The sequence below is a fragment of the Cydia fagiglandana genome, chromosome 8 (genome assembly GCF_963556715.1).
Source record: "Cydia fagiglandana chromosome 8, ilCydFagi1.1, whole genome shotgun sequence".
Taxonomy (NCBI): domain Eukaryota; kingdom Metazoa; phylum Arthropoda; class Insecta; order Lepidoptera; family Tortricidae; genus Cydia; species Cydia fagiglandana.
The window spans coordinates 11,921,659-11,935,925 of NC_085939.1; the positions used below are offsets into that span (position 1 = coordinate 11,921,659).

Here is a 14,267-nt window from a genome sequence, read left to right on the forward strand (position 1 = left end):
TGAAGGGTTGTGGGTACTCAGACAACGATATATAATATATATAAATACTTAAATACATAGAAAACAACCATGACTCGGGAACAAATATCTGTATCATCATACAAATAAATGCCCTTGCCAGGATTCGAACCCGGGACCATCGGCTTCATAGGCAGGGTCACTACCCACTAGGCCAGACCGGTCGTCAAAATTGGCGCGACAGTATCTCGCGGCGAGATAGACTACCCGTCTTTTGTTAACATAGAAAAAGACGGGTAGTCTATCTCGCCGCGAGATACTGTCGCACCAATCATGTGCTTGGCCTACTGTACTATACTTTTCTCAATAAATTATTTGTATTTCTACGTAAGAAGTCATGAAAACCATTCAATGGAAGTACGCTCTCATTTTAAAACGACATGCTGAAATTACACGAAACTTGGCATGAGCCTCGTGTTCGAGTCGATGAGGTTGCGTTTTTGAAATCCACAGTATCGTATTGATGATACTTCACCCACGCTTGACCGGGCCGGAGCTTCCGATATTAATGATATTTTATATTCTTTTACTCGTGTGAATGTATACAGGAACTCCAGGATAGGGTCAAAACGATTACTGGGAACATTTTCTAGTACCTATACGGTCAACATACCTGCTATAGTCATTGTGACAAGGTACGAAATGGAACGGAAATTAAATTCTTTGACTGTACTGCTTTTTTTCAACAATGTTATGTTATGTTTATTGATTCGTAAGCGAGTTAGCCTAAGCTAAGGCAAACAGAGTAATGGCGCAAACACCGGTCCCTGGTGAATTAGTTGTCATGGCAACCGGTCATTTGTCACCCGCTTCGTATTTGTTTAGTTAAAAGGTAAATAAACTGGTATAATGCGGGTAGCCTTGACGTGGTTGGAATTATAATGCGAGACGTAGGTGCTCTTACTTAGCTATTATTGTTAGGCCAATCAAATTAGATAAAAAAAAGCGTTTTGAGGAATTAATTTCGGCCGGAAATCATTTTAATACCTTCATTTGGTCCTAAATGCGTATAATCCGAGTTTTCTCCATTCCAGGAGGTGAGGATAAATTTTACCTTGGATTGAAAAAAACCACTCGATGTAGAAGAAACTCAGTAAACTCAGTATCAATTACAATGTTGTGGTGGATTAGACACTGGTGAAAAAAAATTCGGAATTTGACACGATTATACCAAAAAAATTCAAAGTGGCGGCCATTTTTTACAATCTTTGACTAAGAATTCATATAAAGGTATCTTTCGGATCCTCAGATGTCCATTTTTATCATGATCAGAGCACATTTTCCGTCAATAGTACCGTTTTTGAACTACAAACAAAAAACTGAAAAAGAGCAAAAATATTTCCACAACTCCTGGAATGGAGCAAACTCGGATTACACTAATTTAGAACCAAATTAAGGTATTAAGACAATTTCCAGCTTGCTGGGAATTCATTCCTGGAAAAAATCTAATTTGATTGGCCTATGTTGTTGTATAAATAATATATGTGTTCACCACACCGGCTAGGAAAGGTTTTCATTATTCTTTTCTATTTATCCTTCAAAATGAAAATTTTGAGGTGTTTCTTCACGTTATAGTTAATAGGATGGACTTTACAGTGACGATTTCGAATGATAAATATTTAATAGCATTAAATTGGATTCATTTGCTTGGGTCTCAATATTGTCTAGAGGGGTTAAACAACAACGTTGTTCCCTGAAATAAATGTCATATACTAAGAAAAAGTGACCAAGGCCTCCAGTGCCCCAGGCTGAAATAGAAACAAATTAAAATATTTTTCTGAAAATACTTCAATTTGTTCAAATATTCTAGTAACGTTGTTCCTTCTAAAGACCAATAACTATTTCACGTCTATTTTTTCTTAAAAATAGGATTTTTAAAGGGGCACCTATTGTCTGTGGTTAAATTAGCAAGTGCCTAATGATAACTTACCTGTACATCTCCTCCTGCTAGCAGCCCGAGCGTAACACAGCAGAGCTCCGAGGAAGAACACGGAGGATAGCATCTCAGCTCGACCCACCACGCCCGTCACCTGTAAACAGTTTATTGGTTAATGTTGTGTTAAATTAATGTGTGGATATTCTATAACGCCTCGGCCAGATCACAGGCTGGATGCTGACTCCGATCGTCATACATTACGCGAAAGACGTCAACTGTTCGTTGACTGTCTGTCTGTGGTTCGACCAAATCGAATGTTTAATTTGTCTTTGTTTTTATTTGTAGTTTCTTTTTATTGTATTTTATTTTGTAGTTTCACCGTGCCTTGGTTTTACTGTAATGCTGTGTTACTTATTTGACTAATAAATAAATGACGCGCCGCACACGATAGGCATGGTGGTCAAAGGGTTAAACAGATGCGGTCGGCGTCAGCGACGAGCGCACGCTATTGAGTTATTATTACTATAAAGAAGCCATTTGAATCAAAGAAACTATCGCAATCGTAACCTGTACCACGCGACCAAAACGTCGTAAGCACCGTAAAATTTATGGCGCTTACGCGTTGAGGTCGACAGATTCACGCTCCGCTTCTATCCCGGTTTGTCGCCAAAACAACAACAACTCATGGCACAAAATACTGGTTCTCTGTGCTTCATCACTTCAATCTGTCAATTGAGTGAAAAATCTTTTCGCTGTATTGTTTTTTGTCCCCAAAAAATGGGACGGAGTGGAGCTTCTTGTCATCATCTTCCTTGCGTTGTTTCGGCGTTTTGCCACGGCTCATGGGAGCCTGGGGTCCGCTTGGCAACTTATCCCAAGAATTGGCGTAGGGGTTTTTACGAAAGGGATTGCCATCTGACTTTCCAACCCAGAGGGTAAACTAGTTCTTATTGGGATTAGTACGGTTTCCTCACGATGTTTACCTTCACCGAAAAGCGACTGATAAATATCAAATGATATTTCGGCCACTTCAACCCGCGATCTCCGGGTTGAAAGTCGCACGCTCTTATACCGGCAACCAACGATTATTTTTTTATTTGTTTGATAAAACATAAAAACCGGGCAAGTGCGAGTCGGACTCGCGCACGAAGGGTTCCGTACCATAAAGCAAAAAAAAAAGGAAAACGGTCACCCATCCAAGTACTGACCACGCCCGACGTTGCTAAACTTTGGTTAAAAATCACGTTTGCTGTATGGGAGCCCCACTTAAATCTTTATTTTATTCTGTTTTTAGTATTTGTTGTTATAGCGGCAACAGAAATACATCATCTGTGAATATTACAACTGTCTAGCTATCACGGTTCGTGAGATACAGCCTGGTGACAGACGGACGGACGGACGGACGGACGGACGGACGGACAGCGAAGTCTTAGTAATAGTTTTACCGTTTTACCCTTTGGGTACGGAACCCTAAAAATGACGATTTTGTCACTGACAATGAGCTTTTTTTAAAAAGTAAGGAAGGTACTCTTACGACCTCTTATGTTTATATCGTCGCCTAGTACCCATAGTACAAGCTATGTTTAGTTTGGGGCTAGGTCGATCTGTGTAAGTTGTTCCCAATATTTATTTATATATACAGGGTGTTCCAGAATTCGACGTCAAGCCGTAAACGTAAATTTCAACTGTCACGGTTCGTGAGATACAGCCTGGTGACAGACGGACGGACGGACGGACGGACCGACAGCGAAGTCTTAGTAATAGGGTCCCGTTTTACCCTTTGGGTACGGAACCCTAAAAATAGAAGCATGACAGAGCGGTCAGAGACAACACAACGAAAAGAATTTTGACCCAATTAAGTAACAGACAGTGATATCTAAATCAACTGAATTTGAGTTACCTATTTCGCCCAGAGAATAAGCATCGCCATTCAACGGGGCAATGCGGCCGGCCTTTTGGGCACACTGCCCGCTGGCGGCGAATTAGAGGGCGTGTTTTTATTTGTAGGACTTTTTTTTGGTATACTTTTAGGGTAAATTGACGAAGCCTGTTGCAGATTTTACTTTTATTGTTTTGTGACGCCTGGAGCTAATATTAGGGAGTTTGTCTTCTCCTGACGAAAAAGACCCGGGTATGTCCTTAAACTACGTCCAAGACCACCGGTGGACGGGCAGCAGCGTCCCTCAAATTCGGTGTACTCGACTGCGATCGCCAACCCGCCTGCCAAGCGTGGCGATTATGGCATTCACCCCCCATCCGGCACGCATGGAGGTCCAAGTGGGAGGCCTATGTTCAGCAGTGGACGTCTTATGGCTGAGATGATGATGATGATGATGACGAAAAAGCGAAATATTATGCTTTATGTTCATAAAGCACACGGTTTAGCGGGAGTTAGGTTTTTTTCTATGTTGTATTATTTGTGTGAGTCAATCTGTCCTCGCTAGAAATACGGACGGCCGGTTGGTCTTTGTCGGATAGAAGCTATATGTGATGTGTCTCATCATCATCATTATGTGATGTGTCTAGTAGGTGGATATTACAGATTTGTTGAGACAGGTCCCCGCAGCGAATACGGGTGGCCTTGTCCTAAGTTTCCAGGTCTTCGCCGGGATTGGCGGTTTCATGGTGTATGTCAGGTAAGCAATCTTATTAAATATTTTTAAGGTGTCAATTATATATTTTGTGTATTTGATAAACGAATCGAGTGTGTCTTCTTTTATAATGTATTTTATAGTGTACGGTTCATTTGTTAATTTTTTTACACGACTGCCCAAACAAAAAGAGTGTATTGTTTTTCCCTAGGGAGTAATATTTTTTTTGGTTCAATTATGTCACTAAGTACCTAAAATGAATCAAGAAGGTTTAAGTCAAATATTCATTTAAAAATCAAGATTTTATAAATGATTTTACTTTCAAAACAGGGACGTGGATTCCTTCATCGCTTCGAGCATCGGATTTCTGTTGAATCTCGTTAAAATGTTTGCCCGTAACTCTCTTATTGCAGGTACTACTAAAATACAGTTCCGTGATACCCACTTCGATGCTTTTTGTGGGGTTCCACGAACACCTTCGTTCATTTCAACCTATGGCAATCTATTCCATTGAACCGCTTGTTTTAAAAGTCCGATATTAGATATTTATAGCATTTACATATTATTGAAGATCCATCTCTACACGGACTGGTTCTATTGTAGTTATTGTTTAAGTTACTTATTTACTCAACTGTTAAATATTCTTTTCAAATATAAACAAAATAGGACGTCGAATAAAAAGCAAACTCACGTTGAAACGGAATGGCGTTACGAGAAAATTTCAACGAAGTTACCGTACGGCATTGGCAGCCACATAAAGTAACTAAGAAAGGATGACCGCTGCGTCTATAAAAACAGCAAACATAGTTAGCGGCAGAAAAGCCAGGGCTCTACAAAGTCCACAATTTCCACTGTGACTTTATGAGAAAATATTAGGAGAAACCATCTTTTAAAGCTTTTAATATTATGCGTTTGAACGTCCTCTGTGGCTGTGTTCGAGAGTATTATAGATAAGGGATTTATTTTTATATGTATTTAGGAATGAAGCATAAATAAAGAGGGGAACGTTAGACCCACTGGCCTGGGCAGTGGCAATTTATTTAAAATTGTGTCCTATGGACAAAGAATTGCCACAAAAAAAAACTAGATAGGTACCTTCCGTTTAAATTTAATTTATTGGCAAAGCCCAAAACCTTATTAATATGGGAGATAATTTATTAACATCTGTGTTTTTTTACTTTAGGGGTCATCCATTAATTACATCACACGTTTAGGGGGAGGGAGGGGGTCAAGAAAATGTGACATATTGTGACATGGGGGAGGGGGGAGACAGAAACTTTGTGACGTCACTTTAACTTCATCAGTAACCCAAAAATTTATTTAATTTTTTTTATTCGCTGTACATTTAAATAACAAGTTTTTAAAACGATAATCGTTTTTATTCGTTTAATTTTCTTTCCTATGCAGTTTTGGGTTATAAAATTACTAATATTTATAGCGTCAAAAATATATTAATAAAATATTAATAATACTTAGGTACTTACTGTAACACGGGTGTTTTGAAAGGGGGTAAAATAAATGATTGAAAAGCTCCGGCTTGCCTAAAATGGAAACAGCCATGTTAACAAAATAAAATTAAATCAAAATAAAATAAACTAAATGGAAACCTTGCTGTGGGAAAGCTAAGAGGAGAAACAATTAAACAGATTTATATCTAACAAACTTTATTCCTAAACATTAGATAGTACAAAAGCTCAGTGGTATAGCTGGGTCGCTTCACAGGTTCATGTTATGAGGGTTTACTCCAATTAACTAAATACTAAAAACTAAATTCTGAAATACCTAAGTTTTATGCACCAGAACTTTCAAAACTTTAAATTAAAATAACTATTGCTCTAAATCACATTTTAAATTTGTAGCCGAGCGGAGACGCAATTTAAAAATTAAAGATGCATCGGACCGACCTCAAAAACTGCTACCGGACCTGGAGCGGCGGGGAGTGACCTCGCTTATCCCCGGGAAGCTGACTGCTAACCTGGTTGGAGCCGGCCAGTGCAGATGACGTGGGACAGATCCCACAGCATCATTTTAAAACTTCAAATTCGAAACATCTTGAAACTTCTATAAACATCAAAAGCTTCTAGAAACATCTAGAAACATTCTAGAAACATCCCGGCTCCTGCAAAGCGAGAAAAGGAAATATTAGCCGATGCCCTTTATGGCCGCTAGAGAAAAAATGAAACAATTCGAAATTTAGCTCACCGCACTGGAAGCTGTTAGGACTTCTGGCGGAGCGCTCCCTTCCCTCGAGCAGGAGTCAACTCTGTAAAGAACCAAAACTTGGTTAAGAACAAACCCACAATGTTTCGCGCCATTGTGGAATTGATCACAACTAAATTCCATTTATACTTACTCAGTGGAACACACCGAAGGACTCGAACTGCTTCCACCATTTTGACCACCATGTGGAATGTGTGGTCTTACCACAAAATAGGGCTCATGCGAGCGTGCGTCCCCGGAGGGGTTCACACATCAAAAGTGCATGTCACCTCAGAATGACCTCCTCATATCTTGAGAACAAAAGGCCTAAAACAAAAGTAGGGTGCCAATCCCTGAAGACACAAATCCTTCGAAAATTCTGAACTGATTTATCTAGAGAAATCTTTCTTGAGCCTAAGAAATATATTTTATCATTAAATCTAATAATGTTTCATTTCAGAGCCACTTTGTCAGTCTGTAATTTCTATGTTTTGTTTTACATCAATATTATTTTCTATCTATAAAAATCATACCTAAATCATACAAAGTTTTCCTGGAGTGACAACATAAATATCTCAAGTTTTAATTATTTTTACTCATATGACAACCCCGACAACAGATAAGCATCAAAAGGTGCATCTGAATGCAACAGATTATGCAAAGAAGTGCAATCAATCGAGTTAGTTTGGGATATTGTTAAAATCGTTGAAATAAGAAAAGGAATTCAACCCAAAAATATTAATTTAAAATCTAAGAAAATGTCTACGTTACATTACTTAATTCGATTTGGCGATTTCGTAGAAAAAATGTGACGTCACACTAGGGGGGAGGGGTTTGCCAAATGTGACCAAGTGTGACAAGGAGGGGGGGAGGGATCAAAAAACCTAGAAATTCGTGTGACGTAATTAATGGATGACCCCTTAGTACGAGTTGGTACTCCCATGTTTTAAACGGACTGTCAAGATTTAAAAGCAACCAGCTATTTATGCGGACTGAAGTTCTGAAATGATATTAAATATAGTTCCATTCCTTTTCATAAACGTCATGGAATACATTCTGAAAACGTTTCCAATAAATCTCTATCTCTTTGGAATGTTGACATTTTGCAGTTTGCTAAAGATTTGTTCCGAGATTTGCAATAAAATGGCTGAAAGCCAAAAACATTTGATACAAAAGTGCATTCAGATACGAGTACAACAGTTTACTTTGACGTAATAAGCAATTTTTGGTTTAGTGTTGTATTTGAATACAACTGAATGGCTCGGTAACATTCTGGTGGAAGTAAATTGGAAAATACAGATATTCGTGTTCCCTTGAGACCGATACGACCGGACCGCTCTTTCCGCTACGCTACGTTACTTTCAAATAATCCATTTCTGATAGTGGGAACAGAGGTATCGAACAGTATCAATTACTTGCGCTATAACAAAGTGAGCGTTCCAGCATTTAAGCGAAGAGAAAATCTATAAGCGATTTATTTTGTTCGCAAGCTTCGCACGATGTTAACGGTTTATATATTTGTATCTACTGATTTACAGCGAATGAAAGCATCGCTATTTTGTTTAGAAACTTATTGATTAGCTTAATCGCTCGCAAGTTATCGTAAAATGCAAGTTGAATTGTCGGCAAAGTTAGTTTAATTAGGGTTTAGAGAGTTCGAAAGCGGTGCAGTGGCGTAACTTTGGCTGACGGTGTTGTTTTGGCCGCCAGTCGAGCTTATGGCACTTTTCGCATTTTGCCTACCTCATTTCGTAGAGCGTTGGAATATCCCTCTTGATATAAGTACTTGTCATTTAGTAATTTTCTCGTACCTACATTAAATGTGCGAGTCATTCTTAATTTCTACAAAATCGAAAAGCTATACATAACAACGTGTAGGTATTAATATAATTTGTATACTATTTTTGAAATCATACCAAAATATGTAAAATTATATTGCACTGTTACCTCAATCGCATTGTTTTTCAAAGTGTGGGGCTCAGCCCCCAGGGGGGGTCGTGAAATTCAGTTTCGAGAGAAACCCTAGGAAGGCAGATTTGATTTTTTTGTACTTTAAGATAGAGTACCTATATCGATACCTAACAGTGCCATAGCCTTAACGTTTATTGGCAAAACAAAATTATAGATTCTGGCTTAGCAAATAAATCAATTATAATTTATGGCTTAGCGATTTATAGTTACCATTAAAAGGTATTCCAAGCTTAATACTCAGCCTTCTTTTCAATTTAAAAATACATATATAATATACAAGTAAACTAGTAAAAATATAATACGTTTAAATATATTGAATCGCTTCCATGTAAGTCAAATAAACGTAACTTTAATATCGCATTGCAATAACCAATGTGCTCGCTAACCACAAACACAAACATAAACAGATTTTGTATTTATTCATCATTGAATAAACTTCGTGTAATAAAAGGTTTTTCATGGCTTCACCAACCTCTGCTTAACAATGTAAACAAAATATCCTTTAAAAAATATACAGCCCATAAACAAGAGTGTTTCTAATTGGAAAAACAACAGTAAAGTGGAAAGATCATCAAGTTTATAGTAGAGTGGACGTAAAAATGCAACGTCGGGCGCAGGAGCACGTGTCATAAAGTGCATTGAGTCGCTGCCACGATATAAAATAAAAGCCGGGTTGACCGCCCTCGGTTATTATGCTGTGAGAAATGGAGTTAGCTGAACTTAAGAAATTGGCCAATTAAACGTTGTAAACTTTTATGGTGACATCTTCATTAAGCTTTGAGAGATTGGACACAATAATAAGGTAGGATAGGATACGTAATAGGTATACAATTATATATGCATAGCGTAGGAATGGATAATTAGCAAGCTAGTAGTTATTAATCAAATTGACTTGTTACGGTTTACAGCGCAGCGTCGGAAATTGATCACTAAAGCGGTCAGTCGAAGTCGAAAGCGCTGCTCGAATGCCGCTGAACAGTGGATAGACTGGTTAGCTAAATCACGGCAGATCTGATATCTTACAATAAAATTATTTGCTTTTGAAATTGTCTGACCTGGGCGCATAGCCAACGTGTAATCGTTAACGCTTCGTAGCGAACGAAACGCAACTGTCACTGTCGCACTTATATGGAAGAGTGGTAGAGAGAGATGGCTACGATATGCTTCGGAGCGTTAACGATTAGCACGTTGGCTACGCGGTCTAGGGCCGTAGCCAAGAAGACACAATCGGTATAGGACTTATTTTAGTCATTTGCATATGAAGGGTACACGGAAAGAACATGCCTAGTCACTCTGACAGCATTTTGAGTTATCGCGGTTTGAAAGGAACGATGTACATAATTAACCATATTAATTTCGTGTATAGGTGTTTTTAAAGTAAGAAAAAAAGGAGTTATATTTATGACCACACAGGTTACCGAAGTTGTTACTAATAGTTCATTGGGAGCTCTACATTTTGAGATTAAAATCTCATTTTTCAAAAAAATGGACTAGACATGTTCTTTCCGTGTACCCTTCATATGAATACTGTCACCTTATCTGTTTATAACGTAATTAGAACGTTCAATGATTTTTTACTTTTAACCTCCAATAAATTGAGTCATTCACGATATTACGTACTATAATAGCCGCGTAGTGAGTTTAAGGGGCTCCCCCATGCCAATGACCTTCGATCTGAATCCCTTAGTTTTCTAATGTTTTTTATAGCCTATCATATTAACAGCAACGGCTTTAAGCAATATAGTATCCCATATTTACTTTAAAGTTCATTGTCTTCGAGATATTTGGCATCAAAGTTGAACAATTTTAGGCTAAAAAACAGGTTTTCTGGCCATAACTTTTGTGTTAATTAGTTTAAAATTAAAACCTTGGACACGATTTTCGAGACTTCAAAGACGAACCCAAATATGTAGACTTCGTACATGTAAGACCCTTCACTGCAAACTAGATACGAAAAAAGTGTGTTTTTAGACAATGCTTAAAAAATTCATAAAAAAATAAGCATTAATTTTTTTCAAAATCCGTTGGACAAAACCGGAGACAAAAGATTGAAGAATCGATAACCGTTTGTCTTATAATTCTATCTATAGTGCAAAAAAAGGAGATACGATTCAAAACTTGTCAAAAATAGATGAAAACCTCGGGTAGCCCCTTAAGCCAAGGAGGCTTCACTCTCTCTGCTCAATTTTTCTAATGGATATCATTACAAAAAAGACCGTACCGTAAAATGGGGTGAGTTGGGCTGGGGTGAATGGGGTGGGTTTGACTTTCAAACCTCGATAAAATTTTATTTTTACATCTGAAAACTGAATGGTGTATATATAATAAGTGGTTCGGACGTTTGTATTTTAGTTTGTATTTTATTTTAGGTAGATCCATTTCATAACTTTGACGATAAAGAGGAAAACCCACCTCACCCCGTAGTGCCTCGTATTTGGGGTGAGAGGGTTTTTCATACAAAGGTGATTTTGGAAGATTGTTGGATAGATTTTTTTTTATTATGCGTAATACATTATTTTTGTAGCAGTAGCCTTAAAATCCCTTCTCACCCCCCTCTCAAACCTTCTCTCCCCATTCATAACCCAACTCTTATCTCCCCGTGAAACCTACTCACCCCGTTTTACGGTAACGAAATAAAAGGGTAAGAGTATGATTGGTAAATCTGCAATTCTAGGTGTAAAGTAAATGTCGTAGTGCTTGACGCTGTCCCAATAGTTGTCACCTTTAAATTCCAAGCAATAGAGGAGACAAACGGACTGTCAAATTCTTCTTAGCATTAGGTTGAACTTCAAAATGACGAAGTAGTCATCTCCAGAATAAAGAATAACCCCCTTATTCATAAAATATTACCGGCCTGATTTATTAAATTATGTTTTATTTTGTTATTAGTTAAATGATGTTTTTTTATCCCTTGCTTACAAATACATTAAGTGGATACCTGAAGGGGATACCGGCTTTCATCGATTTTTGACAAGTTTTGAATCGTATCTCCTTTTTTTGCACTACAGATAGAATTATAAGACAAACGGATATCTGTTTTTCAATCTTTTATCTCCGGTTTTGTCCACCTGATTTTGAAAAAAATGATTACTTATTTTTCAATGATTTTTTTAAACATTGTCTAAAAATAACACTTTTTCGTATCTAGTTTGCAGTGAAATATCTTAAAACATGTACGAAATCTACTAATATGGGTTCGTCTTTGACGTCCCGAAAAACGTGTCCAAGGTTTTGATTTTAAACTAATTAACACAAAAGTTATGACCAGAAAACCAGTTTTTTAGCCTAAAATTGTTCAACTATCATGCCAAATACATATCTCGAAGACAATGAACTTTGAAGTAAATGTGGGATACTATATTGCTTAAAGCCGTTGCTGTTAATATAATAAGCTACAAAAAACATTAGAAAACTAAGGGATTCAGATCAAAGGTCATTGGCGTGGGGGAGCCCCTTAAGCCATTCTTTAGTTAACACCCGGCAATCCATCGTGGCTATTTGTAAATTCCAACTATCATTTCACTAAAAGCAACTACCGAACAGCGTCATGGTCTACGAGTACACTTTTGATATTGGGGAAATCATCATATATTTGATGGGAGCCATTTTTTAAAAGAAGATACCTACCTTATTTAGATATCGCATGATAAAGAGACCGATTGAACTCGTGACAGGGCACATGATTGTATTGTACATATATGTATATGTATGTATGTATGTATGTGTGTGTACTGTGTGTATTGTACATTGTTACCTAACTGACAATTTGTAAACCTCATTAATTCATTTACATATAAATGTAGATAAATGTTCAGCTAATAAATCAACAAATTGTTAACCACAATCCAAGAAAAACTCGCATGATATTTCGATTATATCGTCAAACAAAAACTGGAAGCATTCCAAAATAATGTCGGATAATAGTCTCACAGGTAATGAAATGTGAAATATTGCCCGTCAGGATGTTAACGGTGGTATGCAAAAAATCGGCCGAGATTAAAAATGTAACGAGGGAATTGGCGAACGGCCGTTGTTTCCGATACAAGCCGTTTAATTTCGCTACGAGTATTAACCGAATGGCGGATTCGACGCGAAATCATTGCAAGCTCTCCTTTTTGATTTACTCATGATTACAATAAACCGACCAATAGCGAGTCGGACTCGCGATCCAAGGGTTCCGTACCATCACCACCGCAGTTTTTTCCCTTCCAACTCACGCTTGGCCCGTTTTAATGATTTGTTTTCTTTCATGCAATACATTTTTCTTCGTTATCATACCGAATTTATAGGTGAGATACAAATATCTTAAACCATTATAAAGTTATAAAAAACACAATAAAATACGTTTCTAGTGTGGAGATTTGGAGATTACCTTAATTTTTATTATATTATTTGTCGTAATAGCAGCAATACAAATGTATAAATAGGTATTACATTACAGCCGATCTATTATGTCTTGAGATATTTCCTTGTGACTGATATACAGACTGCTAGTGGAGGATTAGTTCCTTTGTTACCCTTTGGGGACGGAACCCTAAAACACAGGTCTCACACGATGCGACGGGTGTGAAACAATACATTAATATCGAGTTGCCTGTCAAATCTTATTAATAAATAAGGATCTTACTGTAAATAAATATGTATATATATATGTAGTATTAAGTATAAAATAGCAAATTAAGGTCAAAACAGATACCGGTGGGTGAAACTATCCGAACGGCGATATCTGACCTTTTCACGCTTGACATTAAGCAAATATTACCTAGGTATAAAAACGGTAGGTAGCTATAGTTTCGGGTTTATACAAGTATGATTACCTATTAACACTTTTATTCCTTGCTGTTCCAATTAAACTAAGCTGTTGCTTGCTTTCGTTGAATTTCGAATTGTAAAGTAGAATTCTGTTAGATACCTACAGACAATATCAAACCATATTTATATTTGTTAAATAAACAACGACCTTTACGCCGTACATGCGATATATCATGTTTCTAGCCCTTATACAAAGCATACAATTACATGTTGTTATTAATATAGTATGATGACCATCAAAACAGTATTTATAATACATACAAAGACCTCGTTCAATAATTTCCAACAAGAACTATTCTTAACCATTAGCGCTGGAATTTGAAATTTTAGATGGCAATTTATCCATACACTATGACGAGGTATAAATGAACAATATGGTATAGAAATCAAATTCCTGGATCGTAGGTCATTTTTCGACGATTGCCGCTGAATGCAAACAGAGCGAACTGCGAAATACGCTTATACAACACGAGCGTTATGTTGGTTCTTCTGTTTTACGTTCTGTATTGAGCATTCCAAAAAGCACCGAGCTGTGCGAAATCGATTTACAGCCGACTAAAACCGTATTTTAAGGGTTCCGTACCCGTCTGTCACTATTATGGTAACATTCCATTTCTAACCGCAGCTGCACTACCGGTACTGAATGCGTCGCTGTCATTGTCAATTTGCATAGTAAAATTGACAGTAGTGCAGATGTCGTTGGAAATGGAATGTTACCCTTAGTCTCTTAGTCTTAGTGTCTTAGGCTGTATCTCATGAATCGTGATAGACAATACATTTTTCACGGATGACGTATTTCT

At 37.4% G+C, this 14,267-nt stretch overlaps 1 protein-coding gene across 2 annotated transcripts in view; it reads right to left on the reverse strand.

Moving 5' to 3' along the window:
* LOC134666748 (protein O-mannosyl-transferase Tmtc3) overlaps window positions 1-14,267 on the reverse strand; it is a 181,919-nt gene that overhangs the window by 25,579 nt on the left and 142,073 nt on the right. For both annotated transcript variants that reach the window (XM_063524015.1, XM_063524014.1), the window contains exon 4: window positions 1,949-2,048. In XM_063524015.1, coding sequence (XP_063380085.1) covers window positions 1,949-2,048 — 100 coding nt within the window. The remainder of the gene's footprint in view (window positions 1-1,948; window positions 2,049-14,267) is intronic.